This window comes from Thunnus maccoyii, chromosome 7, assembly GCF_910596095.1.
Source record: "Thunnus maccoyii chromosome 7, fThuMac1.1, whole genome shotgun sequence".
Classification (NCBI taxonomy): domain Eukaryota; kingdom Metazoa; phylum Chordata; class Actinopteri; order Scombriformes; family Scombridae; genus Thunnus; species Thunnus maccoyii.
In genome coordinates this window covers 27,209,733-27,227,632 of record NC_056539.1, presented here as the reverse complement: position 1 = coordinate 27,227,632, position 17,900 = coordinate 27,209,733, and the positions used below count along the sequence as shown (strand labels likewise).

Below are 17,900 nucleotides of genomic sequence, written 5' to 3'. Positions count from 1 at the left end.
AGGATCATCATGTGAAGTCACTAAAGTTTTAGCAAAAGTAACTTCATGTCTTGACTGCTACTCTGTATTAGACAACAACTTTAAATAACCTTGAAGTCACCCACACAAACACACTCAAAGGTTTCATGTGTACAGAGCTGCTTGAAAGTTTGTGAACCCTTTAGAATTTTCTCTATTTCTGCAAAAATATGACCGAAAACGTGATCAGATTTCCATCCAAGTCCTAAAACTAGATAAAGTAAACCCAATTAAACAAATGAGACAAAAACATTAAACTTATTCATTTATTTTTTTGAGGAAAATGATCCAATCTTACATATTTGTGTGAGACAAAAGTATTTGAACCCTTGCTTTCAGTAACTGGTGTGACCCTCTTTTGCAGCAATAACTTCAACCAAACATTTTCAGTAACTGTTTATCAGCCCTGCACATCAGCTTGGAGGGACTTTAGCTCATTCCTCCTTACAGAACAGTCTCAACTCAGGGATGTTGGTGGGCTTCTTTGCATGAACTGCCCGCTTCAGGTCCTTCCACAGCATTTCTATAGGATTAAGGTCAGGACTTTGACTCGGCCATTCAAAAACAATAACTTTCTTTTACTTTAACCATTCTTTGGTAGAGCGACTTGTGTGTTTAGGGTTGTTGTCTTACTGCATGACCCATTTTCTGTTGAGCTTCAGTTCACAGATGGATACCTTGACATTTTCCTGTAGAATTTGCTGGTGCAACTCAGAACTCATAGCTCCATCAGTGATTGCAAGCTGTCCTGGTCCAGAGGCAGCAAAGCAGCCCAAACCATGATACTACCCCTACCATGTTTCACAGATGGGTTAAGGTTCTTATGCTGGAATGCAGTGTTTGCTCATCGGCAAACATAATGCTTCTCATTCAAGCTGAAAAGTTCGATTTTGGTCTCATCTATCCACAGAACATTTTTCCAATCACCTTTTGGCTTATCCATGTGGTCTTGAGCAAACCGTAGATGGCAGCAATGTTATCTTCGGACAAAGTGGCTTTTTTCTTGCAACTCTGCCATGCACGCCATTGATGTTCAATGTTCTCCTGATGGTGGACTCATGAACATTGACTGTAGCCGCTGCAAGAGAGACCTTTAGTTTCCTAGACATTACCCTGGGGTCCCTCATGACCTCACAGCTATTACACACCCTGCTCTTGGTATGATCTTTGTTGTTTGACCACCCTCTGGGGAAGGTAACAATGGTGTTGGATGTCTTCCATTTGTACATGATCTGCCTGACAGTCGATTGGTGGAGTCCAAACTCTTTTGAAGTGGTTTTGTAACCCTTTCCAGCATGGTGAGTATCAGCAATTCTTCTTCTAAGATCCTCAGAAATCTCCTTTGTTTGAGCCATGACGCACTTCCACAAACCTGTGTTGTGAAGCTCAGACTTTGATAGTGAAGATCCAGATTTCTCTTCTTTAAATAAGACAGGGCCTCCCTGACTCACACTTGATTGTCATTCCATTGATCGAAACACCTGACTCTAATTTCCCCTTCAAATGAACTGATAATCCTAGAGGTTCACATATTTTGCCACACATAAGTATGTAACATTGGATCATTTTCCCCAATAAATAAACAAATTTGGTGTAAGGTTTTCATCTCATTTGTTTAGTTGATGTCTCTTTACTTAGTTTTAGGACTTGAATGGAAATCTGATCACATTTTATGTCATATTTATGTAGAAATAGAGCAAATTCAAAAGGGTTCACAAACTTTCAAGCAGCACTATATATATCATTGCTAAACTGAATAATATGAAGTCAAAATGTATAAGAATCCTACATCTGAACGTTTGTGCCCTTTTCACAATTAGTCAGTAAATATACATGCATATAATTACAGATCTACAGCATCACTGTGAACAACAACAACAAGCCAAAGCATATAAAGTAATTGTAGAGGCCAGATTCATATCTCACACTGCACCATAGCTGCACTTTAACTTCTATTCTCTGGTTTTATCTGTCTTATTCTATTTATCTTATAATAAATTATAGCCTATTATTTTCTATTTTATTTAACTCCTTTAAATACTATTTAAATGTGTCTTTTATAACGTCTTGTGTGTCTTTTACATTTTGTCTCAATGCCTTTTATGTTTTATATAAATCACTTTGCCTTGTTGGTGAAGGGTGCTTTACAAGAAATTTTTCTGGTAGAGTAAAATAAAAAAGTAATTTCCAACCATGGGTACAGACCTCCCAAGTAGTTACAAGATGAATTTGAGTGGTCGTGAGATGATTAAGCACTTGAAAATCAACTCTGTGCTTTTTGCTTTTGAAATACTGGATCATTTTATTTCTTCATGACTAAAAACCATTAAAAGAAACAATCTGGAGGTTAAACATCACTTGAACTGTCCATAGCAGCTCACACATACCTGTAATAAGGGGTTGTGAATAGGAAATATTTTGCTATAAAGGGTCACAAGCCAAAAAATTTGGATTCACTGGTCTATGTGTGTAGTTCCTCCATTGTAAACCAACATATCTCCACAGTCACCCATTTGTCCCATTGATGAACTCTGAAAGGAAAATTAATATAATGATGCTCCAAAGACGATGAAACACAATAACTTACCACCACAGTGACCTGGGGGTTGTTCTGTTTAGCTAGGTCTATCAGGTTGAGGTCATTGTACAGCAGGTTTTCCAGGCAGCCATGGAAGTTCCTGTTGGACAGGATTGGTTTCTGAAGTCCATGGCTTTGGACAGCTCCCAGACATAGCTGCATACGAAAAAAAAAACACCCATATTGTAATAAAACTACAGTACAAAATACAGTTACTGCCTCAAAGGTTGCCTTAAAAAGTTTGCTTGTTGCATGTCATCCTCCTCTGTTTCCCTGCATTTCCTGTTTGCATCTTGTCTGTCACTTTCAAATAAAGGAAGAAGCCATAAATATCTATAAAAAGTTTGTTTTTTTCATCCTTCACTGAGCATGCAGCTGTGGTCTGCAGTCATGCTTCACTAGAGTATACCTAAATGCACAACTTCTGTCTCAGTCAAGTTTATCTTTTCAGTCAAGTTAGTTATGATTTGCTGATTTGCGCAGATATTTTGTCAGGATAATTGGCTGTCTCGAGGCTGGTGTTTGGTTTATTTAATGAGAAAGTAGACGTTCAAGTGGCATGCCTGGGAGCCAATCAATAAACTATAAAAGGAATATTCAGACTGTTGAACAAGTTGCTGGCGGCTGGAGAAGTGGATTATGCTGCAGGAGTGGTTTCATGAATTTCTGTGGTTTTAATAAATTTTTACATCCTAAAAACTGGTCACTATTGGAAACCATTATAACCAGCATGAACTCAAGCTGATCATAGGTGCCACTTTCCTTAAAGGAAACTGCAAACTTGTGTAGCCACTATTCAAGTATAAAGAGGATGAGTGTTTTATGCCTAAAACCAGGCTGGAAACCACTTTCTCTCACCTGGTGAATGTCCCAGTGGCTGAGCTCTGCTGGTATGTGAACTTGCTGTGTGTTTTTATCCACGACGAGGTTCAGATGAGTGCTGAGCCGCTCCAGCTTTACACGGTGCCAGTGCTGGTCGTCCAGTAGACTTCCCAGAGAAACAAGAAGCTGGCCGCCGGAGGGTGAAGTCACACCTGCAATATGGAAGGATGGGGGAGGAGGAGGAGGAGAAGAAGTAGTAGGAGGAGGAGGAGGTGAGGATGTGAAAAACAATCAATTATGTTTTCATGATGGTGCCTTTTTGATAGCAGAGCAGTGGCTGCAGTTAATGTGGAAACCCTCTTATGTGCACTTCCTACTCAGAAACTTTGATTTCTCTCTAATGAGGTGTACTGCCTAAGAAATGCAGTAAAAAAAACACTTCAAGGTCAGCATTAGGTGTGTCCTCTTCCATAATGCATTTTAACAAGGACAAACATTCTTGAAGAAATCTGATTAAAATGCGTCTTATTTCTGGCAGCAGGAAAACCTGAAGGAAGGTTCACATTTGATTTATCAAAATAAGAAGAAGTGGAATATTTTCATCTTTGTTTCAAACAGAGAGCAGGTCACCGAAGTCACCCTCTCTCATTAGAGTCATCATATCTGTATGGTGGCAGGGAGGAGGACTGAGCACAATAAATGATGATGCTGCAAAATGATAGCAGGACATAATTAATGACAGACCCAACAGCAGGTCCAAATCGGTAGATCCATCTCTGCATCCCCTAACGTGTTGGGGATGCAGCAGAAAAGAGTTTCTGCTGACGAAAGGAGCTACACAACAGGAGGAGAGATTTACACGCACTCATTAATTATATAGATAGAAAAAGCGTCAACTTCTCTACAAATACTAAGTCAATTTTTTTCTGAGTCATTATGGTCTCAATCGCTAAATTCAGACCTCTAATAAGTGTGCTAGTGGTCATTTTAACAATAATTGCTCAGTTGATAAGATTTGAAAACTTATAGCAGCTTTAATGTCTGCCATGTGGACACTGACTGACAGCTGTGATTGACATTTCACTTGCCTGCTGCTCTCCCCGGCTCCGGGGATTTCGTGTTGAGTCAGATTATTGTCGCAATATTACAGTAAAAGTGTTCCCAGCTAGCGTTATCTTCAGCCTGAGGTAGCGGGGTGTGTTTTTACAGAGTCTAAAAGGCAACAACTAACCCCGTACTCTTTATTTGGAAGGTCCTGGATCCAAACAGAAAAAATGGCGCTGATTATAAGCAGCAACTTGGGGCTTCAAACCTAAATGTAAGCTCCGTACTTAATGCACTGACGTGACAGTGGTGTCAATGACAGTATTTCTTAAAAATGTAGATCTATTCCTTTAATGATTTGGCCATTTAATGAGATGCAAGAAGACTGAGGGCAAATAAATATATAAACACTTAACTGACTTTCATTCATAAAAACTCTTTCTCCTTCTCTTACTCTCTGTCAGTCTTTATTTCCCTCCTCTCCTTGGATGCATGCTTGTGAGGAGAGAAGTTCAGTCTGAGTGCATTTCAAACTTGCCGCCATCTTTATTGTCCAGCTGGAAATAACACAGGTGCGCTACACTGCAATAACTGCTTGATTTATCCACACTGAGTTGACTAATATTGAATGTTCTAAGGAGTCCAGGCTGAGCGCTAGTTTCCACTTTCTATCGTTCCAGACAGCTCCCTGAGGCAATATCTGCTAATCATATTCTGTTTGCTATTCCATTACGGCTCCTCACTCAAGCTCTAAATCTATTTATGAAGGACGGCAATGACAGGTCTTATCAGGAGACAGACTGTTGTTTCAATTGTTTTAGCATTTCACTGCCACTTGGCACTAGCGTTTGAAATACAGCTTGACTGTAAAAATAATGTACTTTCTCTAAACGTATTTCAAGCTTTAGTCACAGTTGGGAATTGAGTTGTTATCATAAAACAAACTGGAAAAAAAGAAAGATATGGCACAGTGGTATTCTTGCAACAGTTTCACTCCTGTCTCAGGTCTCTCTTTCTGTTTCTAATCAGTTTAATGAATGAAACTCTATTAGCATGATGTTTTGATTAAAAACACATTGCCAAAGTGAATATTAACAGAGTAAAGTACTGAATACATTTGGTGGTGTTCTGCACTATAGAATGAAACAACTAGCAACTCATATCATTTGACACTTGATGACAAAAACTATGATTTGATAACTGAAAAAAAAATAATAAGCTCTTCTCTTGGAAGTGATGGGAAGACTGGAATTTTTGAGTTACTTTGAGGAAAAGATCATCTCTGATTTTTTCATATTTTGGGGATCTAAGTAAATTCTGTCTCCACTTCTTCTGTTTTTCTCAGCCTAACCATTGTTTTATGTGGGGGCCTATTTCAATAGCCATCCTGTGATTAATAAGTCTGAATTTAGTTAAATGTTGTCATTGCACAATCTGTCTAAATATAAGTAAAACTGCTGAAACTCAACGCTGTAACAAACATGTTTTGGAGGAAACATAATGCCACCCGAATTACATTTTCTGTCACCATAATGAGAAAATATTGCTAATTAATGTATCTTGTATTAACATATTTTCAGTGACAACATGTATAATTATCCAATCTTGCAGTAGCTTCAATATCCACCCGTAGTGACTACAGCATTAAGCTTTTTCATGGTTCTGTTTAGGTGCTGGCAGCACCTAGCAGTGGTTAAGGATGGGGAAAGATTGTGGTCTTGGTTTAATACAGAAAAAAGGCTTTTGTTGCCTAAACCGAACCACAGACAAGACTCGGGATGCCAGCTTGGTTCTTTAGAGTCCTGTGTTTTGTACGCTTGCCATCCGCCCTGACGTCCTCCCTATGACTGCGGTGAGGTATATACAAATGTATTGCTTCTTTCATTGGGAAAAATGGTGCCTATGAACATAATCCAGGCAGCGACTATGTTTGCTAACGTGATTGGGAAAACAATTTAGTAGTAAAGAAACATAATTTCAAGAGACAGTGTTGTTAAATTATATAAAGGATGAAATACTTCTCATGTGATTTGGGATTTTATTCCAAATTTTAGTACCTGTATATGTACAGAAAAAGGGATCTTAAGCTATACTGTTCATTTGTGATGGCTCTGGTTATTCGCCCTAGTCTTGCAGAGTTAGTCTTGTAAAACATTGTGAGACAGAAGAAGGTTATTCTGTGCAATTATGGAAATTCAAAGCATTAGATTGCAAAGCACTACACAGTGATGAGTTTAGTGAGAAAGTTTAAGATTACATTTTCCAAACTCTATTGTAGATTCTTGTTTTTGGTTCAATAAGTTCTGCGTTGGAAAGAGACCAAGGTGGAAAACAGTAGCAAGTTCCTGAATGTGTAACTGCATGAAAGTATGTATTTTATCTAGCTTCATTGTTTTACTTTGAAACACGTATTGTATTGTTGCTGCACAGAGGGAATCAGCAGTAAAAAACCTATTATTCAGTAGGGGCATGCAATACAATAGGAGTCCCATGGCTATCTTAGCAGTTTCAGGCTGAAAATATAGAGGCTGCTGACTAAAAGTCTTATGAGGCCGTTTACAACAGACACTCCTGGAGGCGCACTGTAAATCACTGTAGACAAAGTGGAATAAAGTAAGTAAATGCAACAGTAATCACCACAATTCATAGTCTTCTATTTTCTCTGCCAACTGGCACGCTTTGTCCAGAGAGCTTCATCTCTTTGTATGGTAACAGCATACTGCAGATGCCTGGGGGAGGAGCTGATCGTAGCTTTTGTTGCTCTGTACGATTAGTGAAAAACCTTTGAGATTGTGGTGATGTTTTGTTATTGTAAAAGCTGAAATAGTCTGTTCTTTATGGAACCAAAACATAGCCAGCAACCACAAACCAGTGACAGCAGGTCCTTATTATTGAGAATACAGTGAAAAGACAGGCTTTCACTTAACATGCAGCATTGCCCTGCACGCCTCTCTGATGCCATCCTAATTTAGTCAGCAACACTTAACACCATTTGTCCAAAACGCACTGGAGCAGGACACACCAGCCCTCGGTGTATTTACTGCTGTGTATTACAGCTTCCCAGTGACAGCTCAGAATTGAACTGAATTATGAAGCAGTGGACTACATTACAGCAAACTGACATTTTGATAAATGTAAAGCAGAGAGGAAATGAGATGGTTTTGGATAGCGGACATAAATCTTAATGAGCCAGCCAATTTATTCCAACTGCTTGGGCAGCTACAGGCAGATAGAGAGGACCTAAATGTCTCACCGCTGTATTTATCTGTTTGTTTGCCTGTCTGTCTGTCTGTCTGCTTCCGCCCATTGGTCTGCCTGTTATATACAATCGTCAATTTATGCTAACTGATATTTCACTGTGTCTGACAAAAACAAACACATCTGCTGTTCCTGAGCTCTTTATGCATGCATTTTATAATGCTCAATGCCCAGTTTTAGCCATTAGTTTCTCTGTGTCACAGCCAGTTTCTTTTCCTCATAATGCAACATGCATCAATGTTAGAGAGAGAGGCCCGGGACTGAGAGGATCAGGTTGCCAAATGGGAGAGATAAGTATGAAGAGCCTCAGAGAATCTCTCGAACTCTGGAGATAATACATCTAAATCTTTAGGTTTTTTTCTCTTGTCTTCTCTTGTCTTCTCTTGTCTTCTCTTCTCCTGACTCTTGAGCCCACAGCTGATGGTGGAGGAGCATGCTGTGGCTCAGAGTGGATGCTCCTAGCTATTGATCCAAATTACACTGTCTGCAGACTGTAAACTCACGGGAGAGAGCAGGAGGGAGGGAGCATGCAATTGAAAAAGGCAAATAATCGCCTCTGAAAAAAAAAAATCCAGCAGGGGCAGAATTGGGGCAACATATGAGAGAGGCAGTGATAAATAACAATGGAGAGAGAGGGGAAAATAGAAAAGGCAGAAAAAGAAAGGGGGGCAGGCATGTAAGGGAACAAAGAGAGCCAGAGAAAGAAAGAGAGAAAAGAGAGTTATGAGGCAGGAGGCAGTGACAGCGCTGTGATTGAGGCACACAATGTTTTTGTTTGGTTTTTTTTCTTCAGTGTTGTCTGTATCGCTGGATTATCATAGCTCAATCTAACCTCTGCTCCTTTACAAGAACAGGCCATGTTTATTTTTGTCCTCTGCTACTTGTAGTTCTTTGAGTAGCTTGTTGACTATCAGCTCTGGTCTTGCAGGGAGATGTGACAGACGTCACTCAGGGAGCTGGTGTCAGACTGATGGCTTGTGCAGATGACACCTCTCTACAGCTGACATATACTAGACAAAACCACCAGGGAATTATTTCTCCTCCACCTCATCCCTATGAGTGAGATTCTGTTTTCATTGTAGGACTGTTGAGAGGGAGTGACAGCAGGGGGGTTTAGACAAGTGTGAATGATGGAGGGGAGCAGAGAAAGGTATAAACTAGTGATGAAAATACGGAATTAGGACGCTCAGCAAGATCTGCTTCTTTTTCATGGGAAAAATACCTGAGATTATAGGAACCTGGGATTTTCCATGTGCATGCTTGTGTGTTTGTGTACACCTGTGTGGTTACATATTAAATACTATTGTACAGTACAGTACAGTATATGTACATTAATAAGAGGAAGAGGCATTCATCAAACAATGCTAGCAATATAACTTCTATGCTGCTGTGGTTCCTTTGAAGTACGTTTCATGGTCACTTCAGCTGAAGTGACCATGAAAGTCATGAAGCTAATATGAGGTTTCAGATGTCCAAATTAGTCAAATCAAGTCAATATCTTCCACAGTTACTCTCTTTTTAGTGCCATCCTGCCAGTGCAGTGACACTTTTTTTACTAGAAATACTGTAACTGTAAGATCCCAACTTTATTTGACAAACTCATACCTCACACTATCTTCACACAACCTTTTACATTTTTACTCAAAGTGAGGAAGGTGGATTTTTTCCCCCATCACTTACATTGTAAATGCATTTGGAGGGGATCTTCTAATGGTCAATATGAGAAGGAGGAATGATTACTACAAGCAAAACCTGTTTCAATGTTCATTCGGGCATCTGATTATTGTTTTAAGACAGACTTGAAATATTTGAACCTGTCCTTTTATGAAATTAATCTATCCAAGCAGTTCAACTAATGGCATGCAGACATGCAGGCCTCCATCCCTAAACTAGAGTGCAGAATGGCATTCAACAGGTGGAGCATTGCTTGATACATAGCCTGAACGTTAAAACTAAACATCCAAGAGGAACTGTGCCCCTGCCTCAAATCACCAAAACAACACACCGAAATGACTGCAAGGGATGGATTTCCCCTCAGCTTTGCACTATTGACATAAACTTTAATCTTTCCACTATCCACCTTGTGAAATGGAAGCCCAATACAAATATTAAATGATATTTTGACCTCCTGTGCTGACATAAATCTGTTACCCTCTGACAGATGACACCATTTTCCAACCCAGACCCAGCTTAAACTGCCTTTGAATCCTCATCTTACCCAAGCAAAGAGCAGATACTCAACTTCCTTATACGTACATTGTATCTGCTTAGGCTAAACTGCATCGGCTGGCCCTGCTGGCTTGATAGGCAGTCTCATCTGAATGCCACGACCTGCTCAGCTGTCCAGCCACCATCACTGTTTATCTTGTTCCACCAGTCTTATAAATAAACTTTAATTAGCAATGTCTCTGGAATCAGAAACACATGCATCATTTCCATTGGCCTGTTTTAAAAAGAGAAAGTTAAGATAAGAGGATATTCTGAAAAACAGAGCATCACGATTCTCGAGTTGTTTGTCCTCATAAAAGACAGCAGGAAAAAATAACATCAGAAAATTTGGATAAATTCCATTTTATGATTTAAGTGTCCAAAGTATTTTCAAATCCAAATGTATTTAGAACAAGAAAACCTGTTTTACCCAGAAAAAAGTGATATATTCCTGGGAAATAATCACAGATAAAATCTTAAGGAAACCTTCAACCCTAAATGAAGGACAGAAAAGAATGAGTAATCCAGAAGCCAGATGGCATGGCTGATGAGAGGTTTGCCATATGGTGAAAATACGATGGTCTGGCAGTCCAACAACACCTCAGGTTTAACCTTGTTTACAGCTACACACACACACACATACACGCACACATTTCCTCCCATAGTCTCTACAGTGCTCCACTCTGTGCAGGTGGAGACCATGGATCATGTAGTACTGTGCTTGCCCACTGTGCTCCACAGAGTTCATCCTTAACACGTGTTGCTTCCATCCATCATAGATTAAAAGAGAGAGAATATGAGAGAAGGGTTTCAAGCTGTGAGAGAAACAGAGCGATACGGAGAGAGAGAGATGTAGATGGAAGAGAAAGTGATGAAAAAGAAACAGAGAGAAGAAAAAGACGACAGATGACTCTGTCCTCCTTCACAATCAACAGCGTGTCTAATTCTTTGTATTGACCTGTAACTGCATGCCGGCAATAGTGACACACACCAATTCCCCAAGTTTCTCCAAAGTCTGATTAGTTTTGTTTGACATATGGATAAATAAACACTACAATGAGCTAATCAGCATATGCAGAAAGAAGCACAATTCACCCGAGTATCCTCAAAATTGGATCAGTGGTATCTTAAAAATCACATCTGACAAACGCGAGCAAACCAGCAGATGGGTGGAGACTGATTTGAAGCTCCCTCCATTTCATTGTGGGGACGAAAATGTGCTAGATATTAAATTCCTCATATAGAGACGGGATGGTGGAGGCTCTGGAGCCTGAGTGAGTGCATAATTATGCCGTACGACTTAAGCGTTTTAGGCGTTTCGCTGACATTTAATCAGAGCAATGAATAATGAAAGAACAAATACATACAGCGGCAAAGTTTGCCAGCGAAGTTGCCCAAAAGAACTTCCAAAATACTTAATTAAATTCAAATATCCAGAATTTCCAGCCGCCCTAAAGTAGTTGTTTTTAATCTGTGTCCTCAGGAAGTGAACTACTACTCCCAGGTGGAAAGTAGTCCCTGATTATAATATGTCAAGAATGAAAACCAGCAGTACTTAAAGGGGATGTATCATGCACATTTCCAGGTCTATATTTATATTCTGGGACTCTACTAGAATATCTTTTTCATTATTTACATTAAAAAAACTCCTTATTTATCTTATACTAACCCTTTATGCAGCCCCTCAGTTCAGCCTCTGTCTCAAACAGGCTGTTTTAGCTCCTGTCTCTTTAAGGCCCGCCTCCTGATGAGCCCACTCTGTTCTGATTGGTTATCCTCCAGAAGCCGTGTCTCAGCTGACTTCCAGCGGCTCAGGAGGCAACGTAAACAAACAGTGGTAGCAGGATTTCACTTCTTTTTCTTGTTCTTTCCTCGAAATGGAAACTTTTCACATTTTAGAGCCAAAATCCAAATCAAAAATACACAAACAAACCGTGGAACAACCTTAGTAACAACCTTAGCAACAAAGGCTACAGACGCTTGTGGTGTTATGGTTCATAAATCTTCTCAAATCAACTACATTATGTCATCATAGCATCAGATATCATGTAGAGAGAATGAATTAAGATTAGAGCTGCAACGACTAGCTGAATCATTAATCAGTTAATCAACAGAAAATGAATCACCAACTGTTGTGAGTATAGATTAATTGTTTTGAGTCATTTTTAAGAAAAATTGTCCAGATGCTCTGATTTCAGCTTCTCAATTGTGGTATTTTTTATCTTTTTAATTTGGTATGTCTGGTACATTTAGTCCTCTATGACAGTAAAATTAATACCTCGACTGTTGGAGGTGACAAAAGACGTGGACATCACCTTGGGCTTTGGAAAACAGCAATCAACATTTTTCAGCTTTTTTTTCACCAAGTAACAGACAGATTAAGGGATAATAATCGTTAGTTGCAGCCCTTATGAAAATCAATCCAGACACTCTCTAATCTAATTTAATCTCACCAAAACCAGAAAACCTTGTTTGATATTTACTTCATCTTTCACCACGTATTTAAGTACTGAATGAGAATAAATGACAGAAGTTATAATGTTAGAGATGCCACATGTGCTGCAAGTTTGATGACATTCACATACATCCTTATACATACATCAATTATGGACTTTGTGTTCAGCGATGTTTGTGTGGAATACAGTAGCACAATACTATCATGAAATATGTGAAATAATGTTATACCTTTTTGGTGATAGAGAAGCAGCCTTCCTTTCTCCAACACCAGAGTGAGGCTGTGATCCCTCCGTCCCTCTGCATGGAACAGTGTCCCAGAGTTCTTCAGGGTTTTAAACTTCAGAGAAATGATCTCCATGGCTGTTCGGCTCGGCAGCACACTCAGCCTGTAGACCAGGCTGCTGCTGCCATCAAAGTTTGCCACGTCAGAAGCTACAGAACAACACAGAGTAGGTGACATTCAGTTTTGGATGTTTATAATTCATCAAACTGAAGTTTGTTGATTGTGGAGGAATTTGTCATGTGTCCATTTTTTTCAATTCTTACTGAACACCATACTGAAACAACGTCTGTTATGGCTGTGGCTGTACTCCTGCAGATTCCCCTGTGTTTCTTGTGTTTACTCCTCCTCTTTGTTTCTAGTGCTCCCCTGTCTGTCTGTATGTGTGTGTGTGTGTGTGTGTGTGTGTCTGTGTGGGCATGGACGTGGCTCCCCATCCTCACTCCCGGCTCCCTGCTTCACCTGCCTTCAATTGACTCATCTTCTCCCTCAGTAAACACACTTGCCATCCATCATCTCATCTCCCCTCCAGCATATCAACCCCTGTTTCTTCACCCACTCTTTGCCAGTTTGTTGTTTCAACCTCAGTGGTAGTTATTTGTTTCCAGGCCAGCTTAGTCAGTAAAATCCTTGTGTTGATGTTGCTATTGAATGCTAACCTGTATTTCTTGTGTACCAGGATCATCTCATTCCTGCCTGCCATCCTGGCTGTCTGCCAGCCGCCTCCTAGCTTCCAAGCTACCCCTCAGCTTCCCCTCATTCTCGCTCACAGCCACGCACCTCCATTCCCCATCTCTCCAACTGCTGCCGCCTGGATCCCTTTCCCCATCATCACTCCAGGCCCAGAACTGTCCTGCAATAAAACTTTTTCCTTAACCAACATCACACTGTCCTTGTCCTGTGTTTGGGTCCCTCCTGAGTTCACAACAGAACAATCTGGCCAACATGGACCTACTGGACACAAACAATCTCCACCAGGTTCTCGCCAACCAAGGCCATGGCTCGTAGGCCATCACCATCAGGTTCTCTGAGAAGATTGATATCATTTGCATGTCTGTGCATTAGGTGCGGAGCTGGATCCAGGACATGATTAGCCTAGCTTAGCATAAAGACTGGAAACAAAGGGAAACAGCTAGCCTTTCTCGATCCAAAAATCTAAGATACATGTTGCAACACCTTAAAACTCACTAATTAACTATCACATATCTTGTTTAGTAAATCTGTACACAACCGTAATGTAAAAATGACAATTTCTGATATTAGATGTTGCCAGGTTTGGTATCATAATGCCTACACAGAAACATGCACCGTAGCTATGACTTTGTAAAGAGCCAGCTACCTTCTGTTTTCCCCCTGCCTCTAACCTAGGCTAACCCCACCATGACTCCACATCTGTGCCAAGCACACAGACATAAGATTTATTTATTTTTCAATCTCACTCTTAGAAATAAAGCTAATCGTTTATATGACAGTTTTTGTTACACATCAAAATAAATGATAACAAATATTAGATTTTTACAAGTAAAAGATCTTCAGTCTATATTACTATATCACTGTCTTAATCATGTAAAATAATGAATATTATTAACATTTAATAATATAATAAACATAATCATGTAAATAAGCCCATAAAGGCCAATTAATTCAAAATCAAGATTCTTAACGTTTATACCTTCATCTGAGCAGACATCTCATGGTTTTTGAAGTGTATGAGCTAAAACTGTCACAGAAAGAACACTTACTATATCGACATCCATATATTTCCAGTCTAAGTCCAATCCTCCCAGTAGGGTTCCAGTCCAGAGGGATCAGGCGGAGGTAGCGAGCTATCACCGGCTGTTCAAGTTTGTACTGGACCACAGTGTCAGCATTACTGTTACCTGAAAAAGCCTGGAACAACAGAGCAACACATTAGTTCGCCTCATCTTTACTTCCAACTATCCTTGTTGCGCTGGATGCTGCAACAGTAAAGGTGTACAGCTCTGACAGAAAACTTTGTAATAATTTGTAATAAACAGTTCCTCCAGCAAGGACACAGAATCCTCTTTTGTACTTTGATGCTCATAATCAAGCTGTCTATTACGTGAACATATTATCTTTTGAAGTCTTACGGCCAATCTAGAGGCAAAAAGTTACCTTTTAACTTACACTAGATAAAAAGTAAGCTATGCAGCATTTTTAAAGGGGACCTATTATGCTTTTCCTTATTTCCAGTCATATATATAGTGTTACAATGTTGGATGTTCATATTAAACATGGCTAAAGTATCAAATAATGAGGTAAACGTATGTAGAAGTGAGCAAAAAGCAACGGCTTCAGATTGCTCTGAACGATCAGTTTCCAACGTTTTTTTCTACTTTCAAACCAAGCTTACACCAGGTCATGATGGATTTCTTTATATGCTCATCTGCTCCACTTACAGTGCACAAGTTCACTGCTCCACTCTGCTAACATTATAGTGTTTTTCCATTGTTTTAGGGGTAGTCACTCTAAGCCATGACTCAAGTTGAGCTGGCACACTGTGAGTGTTTTTCCATTACACAGCAGGCAAAGTAAAATAAGTAGTTTATCTGTTGGATGTGTGCTGGTTGTCTGCAGCTCTTCATCAAACATCATCATCACTGTGGCTGTTTCTGCTTGTACTATTCCTCCCTGCATTACTTCTGACTGATCCGCTGAACAAAGAGCTCTAAATATCTTAATGTGTTGTTGTGTTGTTAGCGCTGCTAACGAAGCTCAGCTAATTCAGTGAGGAACATGTTTCATTTCCTGTAAATTCTTCACAACAAAAGTCTCCTGTCATTTAATCATTTAAATGCTATTTAATCATTTAATATGAAGCAATAAAGCAGGAAATGTGTTTTCATCGGTGGTAACTCAACACGACTCTGATACGGCTGCCCCTCGGGAGGCTTTTGGAAAGCTGGCCAGTCACAACAGAGTGGGCTCATCAGGAGGGGAACTGAGGGACTGCATAAAGGGCCAGTATAAGATAAGTAAGGATTCCTTTTTGAAGTGTGAATCATGCAAAGCTACTCTAGTGGAGTCCCAGAATAAAAATATAGAGCTGTAAATGAGCATAATAGGTCCCCTTTGATCTAAGTGTCTTCAAAAGCAGCACTAGTCCTGGTTGGAGTTTATAGCAGAGTGTAGAGAAAAACTCTCACCAACCTTCCTGATCCTGAAACAGACTTTCTGCATTTTCAAGCTGTGAGCTCACAGAGGCCATTGATCCTAACTGCTGATAATGTCTCTCCCTCTCTATGTCCACTGATCAATAACCCTGGGACCTATTCTGTCTCCGTACCAAAAGACTAATGGCTTCTATTTTCCCAATCAGCTGCCTGTGGGAATCCAGGGGGATTCTCTGGCTGACAGGCACACACAGAGCAACACTTGCATTAACATCAATAAGGGAAAAAAATTACCAAGCAGCATTTGTGGTTGTGTGTTGATGTGTTCAAGTGCATGTGCTGTCCTCCCTACTTGTGAAGCTGAGTGTATGACATTGCATGTGTGTGTGTGTGTGTCTGCTGAGTGTGTACTGATGTGGCTACGTGAGTGAAATTGGCTTCCCTGGTGCTGCATAATTGTGATCTCAGTGTCATCTTCAGCGCTTTGAAGGGCTGAGCCAACTGGGCAGCAGAGCATTAAGCTCAACAAATGGCTCAGTTTCCTGCTGAAGAGGCTGAGAAGAGCCGCATCTCATTTACTTGCTGATCATCTTTTGAAATATGAGTAGCCTCTGACAAGCCATCAGTCAAAGAAGGTAAGAGAAGAAAGAGAGAGGAATGAGAACGAATCAGAGAGCAACAGTGGTGGAAGAAGTATTCAGATCCTTTTCTTAAGTGTGAATGCTGAAAAGTAAAAAAAAGTCCATTACAAGTAAAGGTCCAGCATTTAAAATTCTACTTTAAGCTTTCATCCTTCAAATTTTCAAGAAATCAAACCCTGTTTTTGATCGTATTTATGGTATCTTTTCTGTAATAGCCACTCAACATATTTACGTTCAGTAATTATCATTCTATATAATATTTTTATTGGTACTTGCAGAGTCCATCATTTCCACATTGGATTCAGATTTCCTACCTAAACATGAGAAATTTACAGGAAAATGCATACATGTAATCTAGCACATATGATTGTATCAGAGCTGTATTAAGTTACAGTTAACATCCTACTGCTGCTGCTTCACGTTCAAAGTGTTCAACTGGCGAAATGCAGGGTGATTTTTATCAGAAAAAGAATCAGAAACAGTTTTATTGTCAGTTAAGTAAGTTTACACATACAAGGAATTTGCCTTGGTGTTTCCTTGGTGCATAAAAGTCAAAAATATACACAAAATTAAATAATCCTAAACAATATAAAACAAGAAAAAAATTTACAGTAAAATAATACGTAAAATATATTCTAAGTGAGAAGAGCTGCTACAGATTTAAATTTTAAATTGAAGAGAATGAAATGTACAAAATATTAACCAGGTATGTGCAAATGTACATAATGTAAACAGTATATGCAGTGTGCAATTAATAATAATGATATTACTATTACTATTACTTATTAAGTTGTGTAACGTGCCATATTAGATCTAAAATCAAAGATGTATACGTATAAGGTTATGATATTTTACGTTAATATAACATGTAATGTCCATGGGTCTGATAGAGTCCGTGTCATTACACATTACTATATGTGTAATGTCTGTGGGTGGGCTAGAGTCCGTGTCAGTGGGGGTCCTGGACCTTGTTCATGAGGCCAGCTGCGGACGGGAAGAAACTGTTCTTGTTCTTGTTATTATGAAGCAGTCACTGGAAACACGGTGTAATTTTCACAGCGGTTATTGCTGACGGTGATCCATTATCAAAAAATGGCTTTAGTGGATCAATTTTAAATATAGGAGGGAATAATGAAACAAGAGGGAGCAACCAAAGTGAGCTGTGAACTGCAGGTGAAGACTCCTCAGAATTAACTGTGTCCTGCTGTTGTTCTGAAAAGTACTTGTACCGTGTACAGTATGAAATCAGATCACAGTTGCAATTATTATTGACTGACTTCTTTATTAAAACAATGTGGGTTTGTTTGCCTGCGCTGTAAACAGATACACCAGTTTACACCACTAAACCACACGTGCTCACAGGTGTCACCAAATCAACCATCATCCCAAGCAGTATTGTCAGTTTTAAGTCTGTTTCACCTCTGACCACACCCAGCAGCATTGATGGGTGTGGTTGAAAA

At 39.6% G+C, this 17,900-nt stretch overlaps 1 protein-coding gene across 1 annotated transcript in view; it reads right to left on the bottom strand.

Annotated features, from left to right (window-relative positions):
• Window positions 1-17,900, bottom strand: part of LOC121899937 (contactin-associated protein-like 4) — a 120,399-nt gene that overhangs the window by 51,736 nt on the left and 50,763 nt on the right. Inside the window, exons 4-7 of the mRNA XM_042415718.1 lie at window positions 14,408-14,555; window positions 12,614-12,817; window positions 3,455-3,630; window positions 2,606-2,752 (exon numbers count right to left, since the gene is read on the bottom strand). Of these exons, the coding sequence (XP_042271652.1) occupies window positions 2,606-2,752; window positions 3,455-3,630; window positions 12,614-12,817; window positions 14,408-14,555 (675 nt within the window). The remainder of the gene's footprint in view (window positions 1-2,605; window positions 2,753-3,454; window positions 3,631-12,613; window positions 12,818-14,407; window positions 14,556-17,900) is intronic.